This window comes from Trematomus bernacchii, unplaced genomic scaffold, assembly GCF_902827165.1.
Source record: "Trematomus bernacchii unplaced genomic scaffold, fTreBer1.1, whole genome shotgun sequence".
In the NCBI taxonomy this organism is placed as follows: Eukaryota; Metazoa; Chordata; class Actinopteri; order Perciformes; family Nototheniidae; genus Trematomus; species Trematomus bernacchii.
The window spans coordinates 17,684,160-17,697,958 of record NW_022987720.1 but is presented as its reverse complement, the minus strand read 5'-3'; the positions used below and the strand labels follow the sequence as shown (position 1 = coordinate 17,697,958).

Below are 13,799 nucleotides of genomic sequence, written 5' to 3'. Positions count from 1 at the left end.
CTTCACTGTATGGAATCTACCTCTCTTTGCTGTCCTCTAGTGGTTTTGTGTTTTATTTTCATGTGGGTTATGCAGTTTTTTTTTGGTTCTGTGATGAGAACATCAGTAAAGAATACCTAGGGCCCCAGGTTCATGACATATCAGCTGGCCCCCTATCATTTCATAAGAAATGTGCATCAATTAATTAATTCAAAACAAATGAAATAACCTTGAGTAAAGATTCATATTCAGTAGGAGTTTTGTAATGCAGCATCCTATGATACTATTCATAATCATTATGTCTGACAATTATTTTCTGAATATTAAGTATATCAAATGTCAGAAAATAGTAGAAAAGGCCAAAAAGAATTCCCCTAAAGCCCAGTTTAACACATTTAAATATATATTTCTTGCCTGACCAACATCTAAAAACCAGAATAAAATAAACAGAAAAATGCAATATAACAGAAGATATTTAGTTTACTATCATAAGAATGTTACCCCACTGATTAATTGGCTTAAAAATGACAAAAATATATAGTTTATTATGCAAATTAAACCTTACTAATTTTCTGCCAAACAACTTATCCATTAGACAATAAAGCCTTGCTAAATAATTAGAAGAAAATATTTTCTACCACATTTGCATGGTGTTTAAAAGCACCAAACAAACAAAAATACAAGAGTAAAGCAGTCAGGTGAAAAAGGAATCTGCCTGGCCCTGGAAACAAACAGACGGTCTGTTCAGATGATACAGTAAGTGTCAATCTGATAGGTTGATGACGTGTTCCAATTATTTCTATAAATACGAACATAGTAGAATATGTGACAGTGGTTTCTATATTTATACGTGTACCCATGGTGCGATCGAGTATGTAACAGCGTCTGTAAGTGTGATTACAAATGAAATCTACAGGCAGGACGTTGTAGTGACTAAGAGTGTTCAGCAAGGGAAATTATAGCAACGGTAGGGAGGATTAACCCTTGTGTTTTGTTGATATTAGGTTTCCTTTCTTATTGTTAGGGTTCCCATCAGCGTACAACGAAATATTACAATTATTTCTGCATGTTTGAGTATTTTTTTATTTTCTTCTGACCTTAATATAATCAATATGTAGGATATTCAAGTTTATCACAAACTTAAAGTGGACCTATCATGCTATATTTGAATAATATAGTGTAGGACCATACCTATATAAGGCATATTTATACTTTTTTTTTTTCAAAATACCAAACAGATGATGCATTTTAGCCATGCCTCATTTTGCTCATTTTGAAAAATGTTAGCTCTGTTTTTGCAAGGGCTGATTCTGTGAGAACAGCACCATCTACAGGCCTGGCATATGTACTACAGCGTCTCCAGCGCTTTCGAACGGCAATGGCCGTGGCTGTCTCCTCCTGATTGGTGGAGTTGGCCCAATAGCTGTAGCGCCACTGTCCTGTCAGGACAGTGTTCAAATCTGGATCAGTTTTTATCAGATCCGTTGCAGCCCCTTTTTTAGAGATTTGGGTATGGAGGAAAATAGAGAGGGTTGTGTTTTCTGACACTTGGTGAGTTTCCTGGAACACCGGGGACACATATTCATGTATAAAAGACGTACAAAAGTGCATTTTGCATGATAGGTCCCCTTTAAATCAAATAAAGTTAAGGTTTTACGTACAGAGTCTACATATACAATTGTTTTAAGGAGAGTTCATCAGTACTCCAAGAGATATAGAGGTGAGCAATTCTCTATTATGTTTCCCATCACGACATGGGATCTATTTTTGTATGATGTAGAGATTGCATTCTGCAATCAGTCTTTTCCTTTCTGTACTGTAAGTGAATTATCCAATCCTCTTCAGGTTTAGCAGATACAAACCTATTATGTGAAGTGTTCTTACAGAGTGGCCTTGGTTTGTAAAAGGGCTGGTTAAATGTAAAAAAGCTGCATTTATATAATATGTTCTGGCTTCTTGGTTTACTGCCAAGTACAGCTCAAATATTCAGTACTTTAAAGTCGGGGAGGAACGTGTTCTTCAGCCGTATCACGACTAAACCTTCACTCTTAAATATATATAAATGCATATATATTATTGACTATAAAGCAAAGGTAAATCTTTATGCCCTTAAAGTGATATCTCTTGCTATTTTCCAAACCCTTATATAGAAGGAAAAAAACATCCGATTGCATAACGAGGCATATGAGTTCTAGAGCAGATAGTGAGCTGTTTCTCAAGTCTTGATACTGAGAGCGTTGTGATCACTTCAGAAAAATGCAAGGTTTGCAAGTACTGTTCATGACAGCCTCACAAATAATGCAATCCCAGATTCACAGCTATGTCAGGTTACGTATAGGCACATCTTTTTGATAGGCTTATGCAACAAACAAAAAGTGTGAGGGTAATATGAACATAGTCAAATACTAAAAAGTGACAGGTCACAAATGAACTGGAAAACATACTAAATGTTAATTGAAATCCTGGCAGCATTGTAAACAGAGAGGAAGAAAACAAGTCTATATAATGCTCTCACATCCAGTGTCCATGGCAACAGGGGTTTTGTCAGTTATCTGTCATTCCTCTTTTATTTATAATGTGGACATCTAAACGTGAGGTGCTAAAACATAGTAGCCAACATAATGTACAGTAATTAAGTTTGAATACATCAGAATATAACAAGAATTTGTCTCAGGACAAAATGTACAAAAGCATAATTTAAGTCTGATTTGGACTATTTTAATGTATTTGTGCCCGCAACTAAAATTATTTGTCATTGAAACTGCTTTAAACACTTGGAAAACCTTCTTGCTTTTTTCCATGTCTGTTAAAGATTTAAAGACTCCAGGACAATACGAACTAAATGTGTGGCATTTTCCTTATCATACTCAATAGACTCTTTGGATACAAATAAACACATTTTGACAATTCTGTATTTCCAGATTTTTATAGTCAGGCTGAGCAGGAATATACAAGTCTCTTTTTTTTAAGAAACACCGTGATGGTTTTTCAAACATAATACAAACACATGAAAAAAAACAGGTTACCACAAAACTGCCAAAAAAATGATTATTATCAACATGACAGCATTGTTAGGAGAGGATAACCACAATTAGTAGGGTTCAAACCTTCAGTGTCCATCTTATTGATGCTTAACTGAAGGACTGCTAATTTATCATCCATAAAGACAACACCTGAACATGGCTAAAAATAGATCATTGATTAGGTTTGAACAGATCAGAATTTCCCAAGGGTTTGCCTCAGAACAAACGTCTGATTTGGTTTATTTGAGTCTTTGGACACAAACATATAGATTTGGGAAACTCCTCTCCCTTTGACTCCTCTCTCTTCCCACACTTATCGACCTAAATCCTTCAAAGGAAAACTGCAATAGTTAAAAAAGGAGATCGTGTGTGTTTTTTGTTTGTGGGCTGCATGCTGTGTCTTTCTATATAAGGAGCGTTTGCTCTGTGTGAAAGCGTGACGCAGGCACTGCGCTGTTTGTGGGTGTATATAAGAGGCACCTCTCGGCTCTGTTTCTACGCACACATGGGGAAGCAACTTGGGTCGGTAAGATTTTGATAGCCTCTGGTGTCTGGGGACGCTTGAAAGAAAACGGAGATGAACGCAACGATTTACCTTTCCGTTGATGGAATCCTCGAAACGTTCAACTCTCTCACCAGGCATCAACAATCAGGCATCACGCACCCAGTCATGCAGAGCTCAGCCCTTATCCCAGTACTCACGCACCCCAAAGTCTCAAATATATCCAAGACAGGCATGGGCATCATCAAAACGGTGAAAGGGCACTTGAGACAACACGGGGTTGAAAGTAGATCCAGTTCTGGAAATCGGCAGGTTTCAAGTGATCGACTCCCCTATAGGTCCGTGGATCTGATGGAGCTGGGTCTGGCCAAGCCCAAGAACTGTCACAGAATAGTGGTGCTTGGCGCGCCAAAAGTAGGTAAAACCAACATCCTTCAACGATTCTTGGGGAAACAATTTGAAGAACAATACGAACCCACAATCGAGGACTTCCACAGAAAACTCTTCTACATAGGAGGGGAGGCATACCAGATCGATATTCTGGACGCCCCGAGTGAGAGGGACTTCCCTGCAAAACGGAGGCTATCCATTCTGACAGGTGAGGCACTTGATGGTTAATCATTGCAGATTTTGATAAACTGTAGAATTCGGTTTTGTTTTAGGAATATAATATAACATGACATGCCTTAACAATCTCAATCTCTTTCTCTCCAGGTGACACCTTCCTGCTTGTGTTCAGTTTGGATGACAGAGAGTCCTTCAATAAAGTCTGTGAGTTTCTAAACGAGATCAAAGACGCTAAGGCGAAGTTACTGAAATGTAATCTCCCAAGAGTCCCACCAGTCGTGATATGTGGGAACAAAGCGGACTTGAAGGCGCAGAGAGTCGTCAGGCAGTCAGAGGTAGCAGAAGCCCTCGGTGAGGATGTGACATTCTTCGAAACCTCTGCTAAAGATGGTACTGGGATGGAAGCTGCGTTCAGGGGCCTAGCCTCTGTAGGCAGACTACCTGACGAGACAATTCCGTCACGGCATGAGATGATATCCCTCTTCACCTACCAGTCGATGTGCATCGGCCGGCGGGGCAGGAGAGGGAGCCGGGGTCTCTGTTCGCCCTGTGCCGCAGTGGACCCTCTGGCGTGCCGCCCGAGCTTCACCAGCGACCTGCGCCTGGTGCTGAAATCAAGCACCAAACACAACAAACCCGAGAGGTGTCAGATTCAATGAATTTCAAGCCTTCTCGATCAAACCAATTGTAGTAGTATGCTGCAATATCATATTATGTAAGGAGTTATACTCTGCGGCACATGGCTGGACCAGTGCATTCATTTCTTGTTTTTGTATGTAACTGAATTTATATTATCTTATGTTAATAAAAACAATATTTCCAATTGTCATATGTGTTTCTGGTCTAACATTCACTTTATTTCAAACATGCAGTTTATTAATGAGATGTAGATATTCTTAGATTGTGTTCACGTCAGCAATTAATTCAAGTGGATCTTGGGACCTCATTATAGTGAGGAGATGACTCACACTGATCTTAAACTTCTTCTTATATTCGTTCACAACACGTCAGTTAGCTCTAATTTTAAATCCTCCCACAGTGCTGTGAATGGTACCAAGAGCTGAGATGTAACAACGTTTTCTAATAATTATAAATAGCCTAAACACTCATGTGTCACCATAATGAGGGAAACAAAGAGTTAAAGCATCACGTATTACAGAGGGGAGAGAGTGAGAGACATGCTGGACTCTGAAATCAGCACCATGGAGAGAGCCCACACAAACCCTGATATACCACTGAGTAGCAATTCAATTTTAAAACACTCAGCCTTTTCTTTCCAATATATCAAACCCACTCCACGGGTTTCTTTGAAGAAACCATTGCGTAGGCTGTCTGTTCAGAGTGTCCTTCACTTGTGAAAAAGGATGGTGTGTGTCAGTTATCGAGTATACTGCATTGAACTGAAAAGGTTTGTGCCATATCAAGAGCAGCACTTTAAAGCTTGGCAGTGTATAACACATCCATTTGAACATTCTCTATCAAATTATTTGATGCAATTTTGCTCGCATTCCCAGCTGTATATAAATAAATGAAAACCATATTTCAGTTGCTGTAGCTGACAGAGGTGCTGCAGCAGACTCATCATCCTGCTTTATGAATCATAGAGCAGAGTGAGCTGTTCTCCAGACCTTAACCATGAGAGTCGTGACTACTACACAGCAGAGACTGTATCCATGCAGTCATCATTATAGCCTCATGAGTAACACACTCCCTATAGCAGATATACCAGGCGTATACTAAAGTGGCTACTGGTAAGAGAACACTGTATTCAGAACAATAGTTAATATATTTAATTCGCTTCCAGGTGCTTCCATTATTGCTACTCTGAGTCAGTAATTTCATTGTCATCTAAACATGATTACACAGGGAATTGTGTCTTCTTTGAAAAGACTCACATTCTCATTTGGAGTACAAATCCACTAATTAATCTTTACAAATATGTAAATGTTTTATAGTTAGTTATAAAATAATTACAGAATGGGGTTCCTCTGGAAATCTACCACTGCTTGTTAACTCTACAAACTAAAGTGACTGTCAAAGGACAATAAATATAGTATTACACATTTATATTTTGGCATTAGTTGTAGTTAAAGATATACACGTTGAAATGTTTTAAAGAAATTATGGAGAATAAAATCCAGTGTTAACAAAATGTTCCACTTGTGAAGGTGCATACACATTAACACTGCGACATTGTTAATTCAAATGTGAACTTTGCAAACTTCTAAACTAGATCCGTACATTTTCATGAATCTCTCTGGCTGTAACATTCATTTAAAAACAAATGTTCTTACCATCTTTCCTGCAAGATGTTTTTTTAGCGAGTTTAATTAAAATGTTGCTGAATGAGTCATACACATTTTCAAATAATAGCAGCTAATTAGATTTTATAACATTCATTTGATTCAGGTTTGTTGAACATATCAGCCGTAGATCTTCACTAATGTGTTCTAACACAAGGACATTACAGACCAGGGAAACAATTAACTCACAAAGATGAATCTCAAATGTATCCATGAATTAAAACTTTTATTCTCACAATATCCGGTGTACTGGGAGAGGAATAATCATATTGGAATGAAATGATCTATTAAGAAATGTTTCAGCGCAAGCAATAACTGCATGATAGCACCTCAAGGCCTTATGAAATATATTAGCATCAAATGTTCTTATCCAATCAGAGTGATGACGGTACTTACAGTGCGATAAAGATACAATATAATATAAAAGCCTGTGGGGCCTGTTATATTTCCATACAAACAAATAGGGGATTGTTGTGCTGCCAACTAAACAGCAAAGTAACACTAAAGAGAAAACAGTGTAAAATATGGCAAAGGCTTAAATAATTAATTTCAATACACAACATAAAACTTAAATATGTGGGGTTGTTTTAATAAATATCTGTCTGTTATGGGGATTTGTTTTACATGTCCAGTCCGCCAGACCCTCAATAAAGCTTTCTCCAAAGATATTGCCTTTGTTACCATTACTGTCACCGTGGGCTGGTCCTATTTGTTTGTCCTTTAGCATGCTCGTCCTCCTGTAGCCTCTGACTGACTCTTCTCTCCAGCTCCACCAGTAGAGCCGGCAGCAGGCTGTCCAGTAAGGCCAGTCCCTCCCAGGAGCAGCGCAGGCCTCTGATAACGGGGAAAGAAAAACAAAGACAGATAAGACATTCGAAAAATCAATTACAGGCATGCAACTACTAGCTGATAAATCAGGTGTGTGACAATTATATTCTCTAATATAACATGTATTATTATTAATAATGTTCTATAATAACGTGCAATTACGTATCTGCCACTACGTTTTTTTTTGCACTACTAAATACTGTTAATATGTACATTAATTATGTGACCGTCAATGTTTCCTGTAGATATTTAATTGCTCTTTTTACTGTCCGGTTAGTGTGTACAGTTTTATTATTAAGCTGCTGTGTTTATTGTATTTTTGTAACTCTGGCACAACAATTTCCTTGGGGTTAAATAAAGTCTTATCTTATTATTTCCAAAAGAATGCCAAACATTCCCTGGTTCCAGCTTTATCAATTTCCTAACTGAATTTGTAGTAAGTACGTTTTAGAGTGCTGAAAAGTAGAGCTGAAATGATTAGTTGATCAACAGAACAATTATTACGAACGGAATGCCTATTTTGATAGTGTCAGTTTGAGAGGTTGATGACGTGGTCCAATCATTTCTATAAATACGAACATTGTGGGATATGTGACAGTGGTTTCTATATTTAAACGTGTACCCATGGTGCGATCGAGTATGTGACAGCGTCTGTAAGTGTGATTACAATTGAAATCTATAGGCCCAGCAGGACGTTGTAGTGACTAAGAGTGTTTTGGAAACCTTCAGAAAGAGAAATTATAGTACCGGTAGGGAGGATTAACCCTGATGTTTTGTTGATATTAGGTTTCCTTTCTTATTGTTTCTTACTGTAGGTTTAAACATAATACAATTATTTCTGCATGTTTGAGTATTTTCTTCTGACCTTAAAAGGTCCCCTATTATACTGTTTTTCATCAATATATTATAGTTCTCAGATATATACAAAACGTCTCTGAAGTGTATGGCTCCAAATACCAAACAGAGCATTGCAGCATCCCATAATCCCCTCTGTTTCAGCCCTGTTTCAAAAGTGCTGATTCTGTGTCTTTTACTTTAGATGAAAATAAGGAGCCACTCCCCACGCCCCTCTGAGAGATATTTGGTTAAAAAGAACACCATGGTGCTTTAGGAGGAGATTCAGGTGATAAGGTGGGGGTGTTACCTTGGTTGGTTATTGGCTAATGGTAACACAAGCCAAAAAATCGTTATGACATCATAAAGAGGCAAACATCTGATTAGCTCTATGTTCTATGATGTAGAGATTGCATCTCCATGGCAATCAGTCTTTCCTTTCTCTACAAGTGCATTGTCCAACCCACTCTTCAGGTGTAGCAGAGAGGAACTATTATGTGAAGTGTTCTTACAGAGTGGCCTTGGTTTGAAAAAGGGCTGGTTAAATGTAGAAAAGCTGCATTTATATAATATGTTCTGGCTTCTGGGTTTACTGCCAAGTACAGCTCAAGTATTCAGTACTTTAAAGTCGGGGAGGAACGTGTTCTTCAGCCGTATCACGACTAAACCTTCACTCTTAAATATATTTATAATGCATATATATTATTTACTATAAAGCCAAGGTAAAACGTTATGCCCTTAAAGTGATGTCTCTTGCTATTTTCCAAAACTTTATATAGTAGGATAAAAACATCAGATCGCATCACCAGGGGTATGAGTTCAACCAAAAAAGAATTACTGACTAAATAACTATTTTGATAGTCAATCAACTGTAAATTTACATGCAAAATAAAAAACTGCTGTTTTTAGCCTTGCAAATAAGCCGATTTTCTTCCTTTTACTTTTCTTTTTTATATCAAATAAACTGATTATATTTGGGGTTTTAACTGAAAAAAACAGACATTTGAAGACATAACATTGGACTTTGATAAATAGGCATTGACATTTTGAACTATTTGTTGATACTTTTTAGACAAAACAATTAATCAAGAAAATAAGCAGCAGATAAATTGCCTCACACTCGCCTTACACAAGTCGCTATTGTCTTTCTTGTCAGGGGAAATTGCAAACTTCAAGTATTTAAAAATGATAATGATGAGTCACCTCTCATCAAGAATGAGTTGTCCTCTCTGTAGCAACTCTTGGACGTCGCTGGATGTACCAAAAACTTCATGGAGGCCCAGTTGAGGGCTAAACAACTCCCAATGCTGTTGAATATCAGAAAATGATCAATTATACATTTTTCAAGATGTGTTGAACACTGAACATCCCTTTTGTTGACAAAGAATATAACAAAGTAAAACATTTTTTTTTTTTTAAAGTTCTAATAGTGCATTTCATGTAAGTACAAAAGATCCACCTTGTGATTGATGCCCTCCGTCATTCTCATTCCCATCACCAACACCTCCTCCAATCTGCCAGAGAGAAATCTTTGAGAACAGATTCTCACAGTCGCCTTGACAGTTGTTAGGACGGAGTGAGTAAACAATTGGATAATAGAGTTTCACGAGGACAGAATATCTGAAAGAGCAAGAACATGTAAAATAACACCATGTTTCTCACACTGGGGTTGTAACATTTCACATGGACATGACAGCCCCACTTTCATTTACTAACCAATTACACTCATCACCAAACACAACACTATAGGTCGTGAAGCTTACAGTTCAAGATGGCTGAGTTGAATCCTCCTCCGTGTCGCATGTCCCTTCTGCTGGACCTCACGCATCCAGATGTCAGGCTCCAGAGTCTGGGTTCGGGCCTCGCGGAGGACCCCTCCCTCCCCCACAGGGACAAACCGTCCGTGAGCTCCTGCCAAAGACAACAATTTGAACTTTTCAACCAGTACAATATTCTCTATTGCACTGCCTTTATTCTAGGTAGTAGCTCACCTGGGCCGACCCCGATGTACTGCGTTCCCTTCCAGTAGCTCCTGTTGTGATGACTCACTGCGTTCTACGTAACACAAAGTGAAGTGTTATTGTGTTATTGTGACTGTTTCTCTCAGACACGAGGCAATATGGCGCAAAACAGAACAGACATCTGCCCTGTTGATGGAGTGATGCTTGAGACATTTCATTAGGAACAAACAGAAACTGGACTATTAGTCAGGCGGATCTCTCCGAATTATAATCATTTATTCTGAAGCAATGTCTTTTTGAACTCTTTACCTAATAATTTTTTGTATTTAAAGGTATTTTCCTTGTGGTTTATTAATTCTTTTTTTAATAAAATGTACATTTGAATTACACATGACTGATTTGTCAGAAATCTAAAAGAAAAATATTGACAGTTCAGCAAACACACATTTAAAATGATATATCATAATGTGCAACTACATAGAGGAATCTCCAACAATGAAAATAAATAAAAATACCCTTTAAATTTGTTTTGGTTTTAGCTAAATAAAAAATATCAGCACAGAACCATATCACCTTAGCTACATTTAAATAAGTAGTCATAGGAGCAATTTGTTTTGTCATAGTGCTGCCTTTACAAGGACCATTGCTGTAATTTGTTTACTCTTGGAGTCGATTTAATTAACTGTATCTATTTGTGTTTTAAACGTTGCAAACTTTCCTGTTATGTTAATAAAAGTTTTAATGTTTCCTAAGGAGCAGAGGACAATGAGAGTGCTGTCTTTCTGCTGAGGACTTACTTGTCTGGCAAAGTTAGACACCTCGTACTGCAGGAGGCCGTGCTGGTGGAGGGTCTTCCTGGCACACAGGTACATCTCTGCTGTCTCCTCTTCAGTGGGCAGGGTCACCTCTCCTTCCAGCACCTGTTTGAACAGCTGTGTGCCTCGCTCCAATGTTAGCTGGTACAGAGACACGTGGTCGTCGCACACCCTTAACAGCTCAGACAACTCATTCTCCCAGGATTCAACGCTCTGTTTGGGACGTCCAAACATGACGTCCACCGACACCCTCCCGGGACACAGCCTCCTGGCCTCTGCCACAGTTAGCAAAGCCTGCTGAGGGCTGTGGTCTCTTCCCAGGACTTTCAAATCTTCATCCTGCAAAGACTTGACCATGTACAACAGGTTACTTACAGTAAACTGAAAGTAAAACGCAAAAAAGCAGTGTAGAATATTGTTATGAAATGGTCAACTAAATAAAAAATGCTACCTTCAGGCAAAATTCAGCTGACACTATTTTGCCAGCTGACAACTAAAATAAGGTAACACAAGCTAAATGTATTTCAGTTTTTGATGATTAACTAACAAAGAAAAGGGCAAATTTTCTGTAAATGTTTGCAAAAATGAACTGCAGAAATGAAATGGACATAGCGCCAAAACTGAACATTTAGCATTATGTGTATTCTGGATGCATAAGTAAGTAAATACTTCAGAGATATTATAGCTGGACCCAAGGAAAAACAAACAATTACAAGCTAAAATAATCTAATCTTCTGTGAAAAGCATTTTATAGAGTATTCACCTGGACCCCGATGGAGAAACGGTTCACCCCTGCATGGAAGAAGTCCTCTAACTTTGACCTTCCCACAGGAGTAGGGTTGACCTCCAGTGTGACCTCAGCTGTATCTGAGAGGTTCGCCTGCCTGGAAACGGTTTCAAGGACTGCAGCAATGGTTGAGGGATGAGCCAGGCTTGGAGTCCCACCACCAAAAAACACTGATGTGATGCTGCAGGGAAACATTTAAATGTTAAGGGGGGTGAAGTCACATGTTCAAAGCTGATTTCAATCTGGAATTTAACAAGTCACCATACCAGGATACCTGACTGAGCTGCAGCAATGTCTCAGTCTCCCTCTGAAGGCACTCGGTCATCATGTGATCATTGTTCTGTCTGGGTATGTATTTGTTAAAGTTGCAGTAGGAACACCTTCTGAGACAGTAAGGCCACTGTGGAAGAGGAGAGGAGAAAGGACAAGTTTAAGTTAAGTCTTAGGTGGAAAATTCAACAGACATTCACTCTGGATCATCCATCAGTGTCTTCTTACTTTGTTTCACAGACTGTCAGTCAGAGGAGAATTAGTTCCCTGATAAGAAACTCTGTAGTTCACAGTGAGGGCTCGGGTGTGAGCTGACTGTCCTGGGAGAAGTACTCAGATCTTGTACTTACAAGATTATACTTCTTACTTAAGTAGAAGTAGAAGTACCAGAGTTTAGGAATACTCTGTTACAAGTACAAGTCCGGCATTGCAAATGTTACTCAAGTAAAAGTATTCATTACGCAAATGAACCCATTTCAGAATAATACATCATATATTTTGATTATATTTATTGATGCACGAATGTGTTTTTCAAAGCTGGTAAAGGTGCAGCTAGTTTTAATGGCTTTGCATACTGCAGGGTAGCTTAATTTTTATTTAAGTGTTGAATATAATTCAAATCATTAATCCAAATCTTCAAAGTAACTAAAGGTATTTAATACATGAGTTGTAGTGGGGCAGAAGTACAAAGTAGCGTAAACATGTAAATACTCAAGTAAAGTACTAGTATCTCAACATTGTACTTAAGTAGTGTACTTGAGTCAATTTACTAGTTACTTTACACCACAGCTCGGAGGTGAACTAACTTTCCTCTGACTGTCGACAGTCAGAAACTGAGGAAGAAGACGCTGATGGATCCAGAGCGAATGTTCTCCATTCTAAAACTAACTTCACATCTCAAGAGGGAGGTGAATGTGACAGTTTAGCAAACTTTCTATACATAGGTCGGTGAGTATGTGCAGTGGATTGGTGTGCACATTGCTTTGCATAAGGTACACTGATCAAATCAGCTCACGTGCACGTAGAGAGACGCCTCGTTTGTGAGGCGTGCAGAGTCTGTCCTTTGAAGAACATCCTCAATGACCTCTCCTCTAGTTTCCGAGAAGCTGCGCAGACAGAGGGCTCCTCTCCCTTCGTGCAGCGCGTGTCTCATCATTCTGATCATTCTGTCAGTAAACGTCTGTCTGTCTGGGTGTTTCCTTCACTTCAACACACGCTCCCGCAGAGCTGCAACAGGCTGGCTCCATCACGAAGACACGCTATGTCAATTTGCATGACAGCAATGTGGTTAAAGTTACTACAAAGTAGCGTAATGTTTACAAAGTGCTTCCTGCTTTTGCATGTGACGTTGCTCGAAACCGGAAATACGTACATGTGATTTCCTCTTTGTGTGTTATACAGTGTGACCACACAGTGGCGCTGTTTAATTGTTTTTTACTGGCGTGAGAGTCACTTGTTCACAAACACACACCACTGTGTGTTACTATGGGCGGTTTGCACTTGTGTAACATTTAAAATGCAAAATCTGATAAATTGGCAAAAGTGTAAATGCATGGTGAGTATTGAGTTTAAGTAAATCGAACATTTTCTGCATTCTCTTCTATGATGGTTAATAACTTCTCATGCACACTTTACTCATGTTAAATGCTTGAAATTGAAAAGAACATTAATTACCTTTTCAAAAAAACAAGACTGAATGTATTAATCTATATGAAAATATATATTTTAAAACATAAAATAACAATGCACCTGATGTAAAGCTGATTAAAAAACAAAAACACAATACTATAACACCCCTGACCACAGAGCTTACCATGTTTGTATCTATTCATGTTGGACATTTTGCATGTGATTAGTTATTTTAAACACATGTATTTTTTGTATAAGTGACAACACATAAGGACACGAGCCTATATTTAGAAAATAAATG

The 13,799-nt window shown here is 38.4% G+C and overlaps 2 protein-coding genes across 3 annotated transcripts; one reads left to right on the top strand and one right to left on the bottom strand.

The window, feature by feature from the left end:
- Positions 1-2,901: 2,901 nt before the first annotated feature.
- Positions 2,902-4,896, top strand: rasd2 (RASD family member 2). Its single transcript, XM_034142624.1, has 2 exons — positions 2,902-4,102; positions 4,219-4,896. The coding sequence occupies exons 1-2, from the start codon at positions 3,580-3,582 to the stop codon at positions 4,728-4,730; spliced, it is 1,035 nt and encodes a 344-aa protein (XP_033998515.1). The 5' UTR covers positions 2,902-3,579; the 3' UTR covers positions 4,731-4,896.
- On the bottom strand, positions 4,536-13,319 carry rsad1 (radical S-adenosyl methionine domain containing 1). 2 transcript variants are annotated; one of them, XM_034142623.1, is made up of 10 exons: positions 12,885-13,319; positions 11,866-11,999; positions 11,576-11,780; positions 10,795-11,160; positions 10,028-10,091; positions 9,800-9,947; positions 9,496-9,550; positions 9,240-9,343; positions 7,056-7,208; positions 4,536-4,679 (listed from the first exon to the last, which is right to left on the bottom strand). In XM_034142623.1, exons 1-9 carry the CDS (start codon positions 13,032-13,034, stop codon positions 7,064-7,066), a joined length of 1,371 nt encoding a protein of 456 aa, XP_033998514.1. In that variant the 5' UTR covers positions 13,035-13,319; the 3' UTR covers positions 4,536-4,679; positions 7,056-7,063. The 2 variants fall into 2 exon arrangements, with proteins under 2 accessions (XP_033998514.1, XP_033998513.1); XM_034142622.1 differs by lacking the exon at positions 4,536-4,679 and having other exon boundaries at positions 6,588-7,208; positions 12,885-13,317.
- Positions 13,320-13,799: the final 480 nt, after the last annotated feature.

Bases quoted from the DNA above. Each gene is read 5' to 3' on its own strand.
- rsad1 (XM_034142623.1), bottom strand. From the start codon at position 13,034: ATGATCAGAATGATGAGACACGCGCTGCACGAAGGGAGAGGAGCCCTC. The intron at 12,000-12,884 runs GTGAGCTGATTT...CCTCTTCCACAG, and splicing joins AGGCGTCTCTCTACGTGCAC to TGGCCTTACTGTCTCAGAAG. The intron at 10,092-10,794 runs GTAAGTCCTCAG...TGTGTTACGTAG, and splicing joins TGTCTAACTTTGCCAGACAA to AACGCAGTGAGTCATCACAA.
- rasd2 (XM_034142624.1), top strand. From the start codon at position 3,580: ATGAACGCAACGATTTACCTTTCCGTTGATGGAATCCTCGAAACGTTC. The intron at 4,103-4,218 runs GTGAGGCACTTG...CTTTCTCTCCAG, and splicing joins GAGGCTATCCATTCTGACAG to GTGACACCTTCCTGCTTGTG.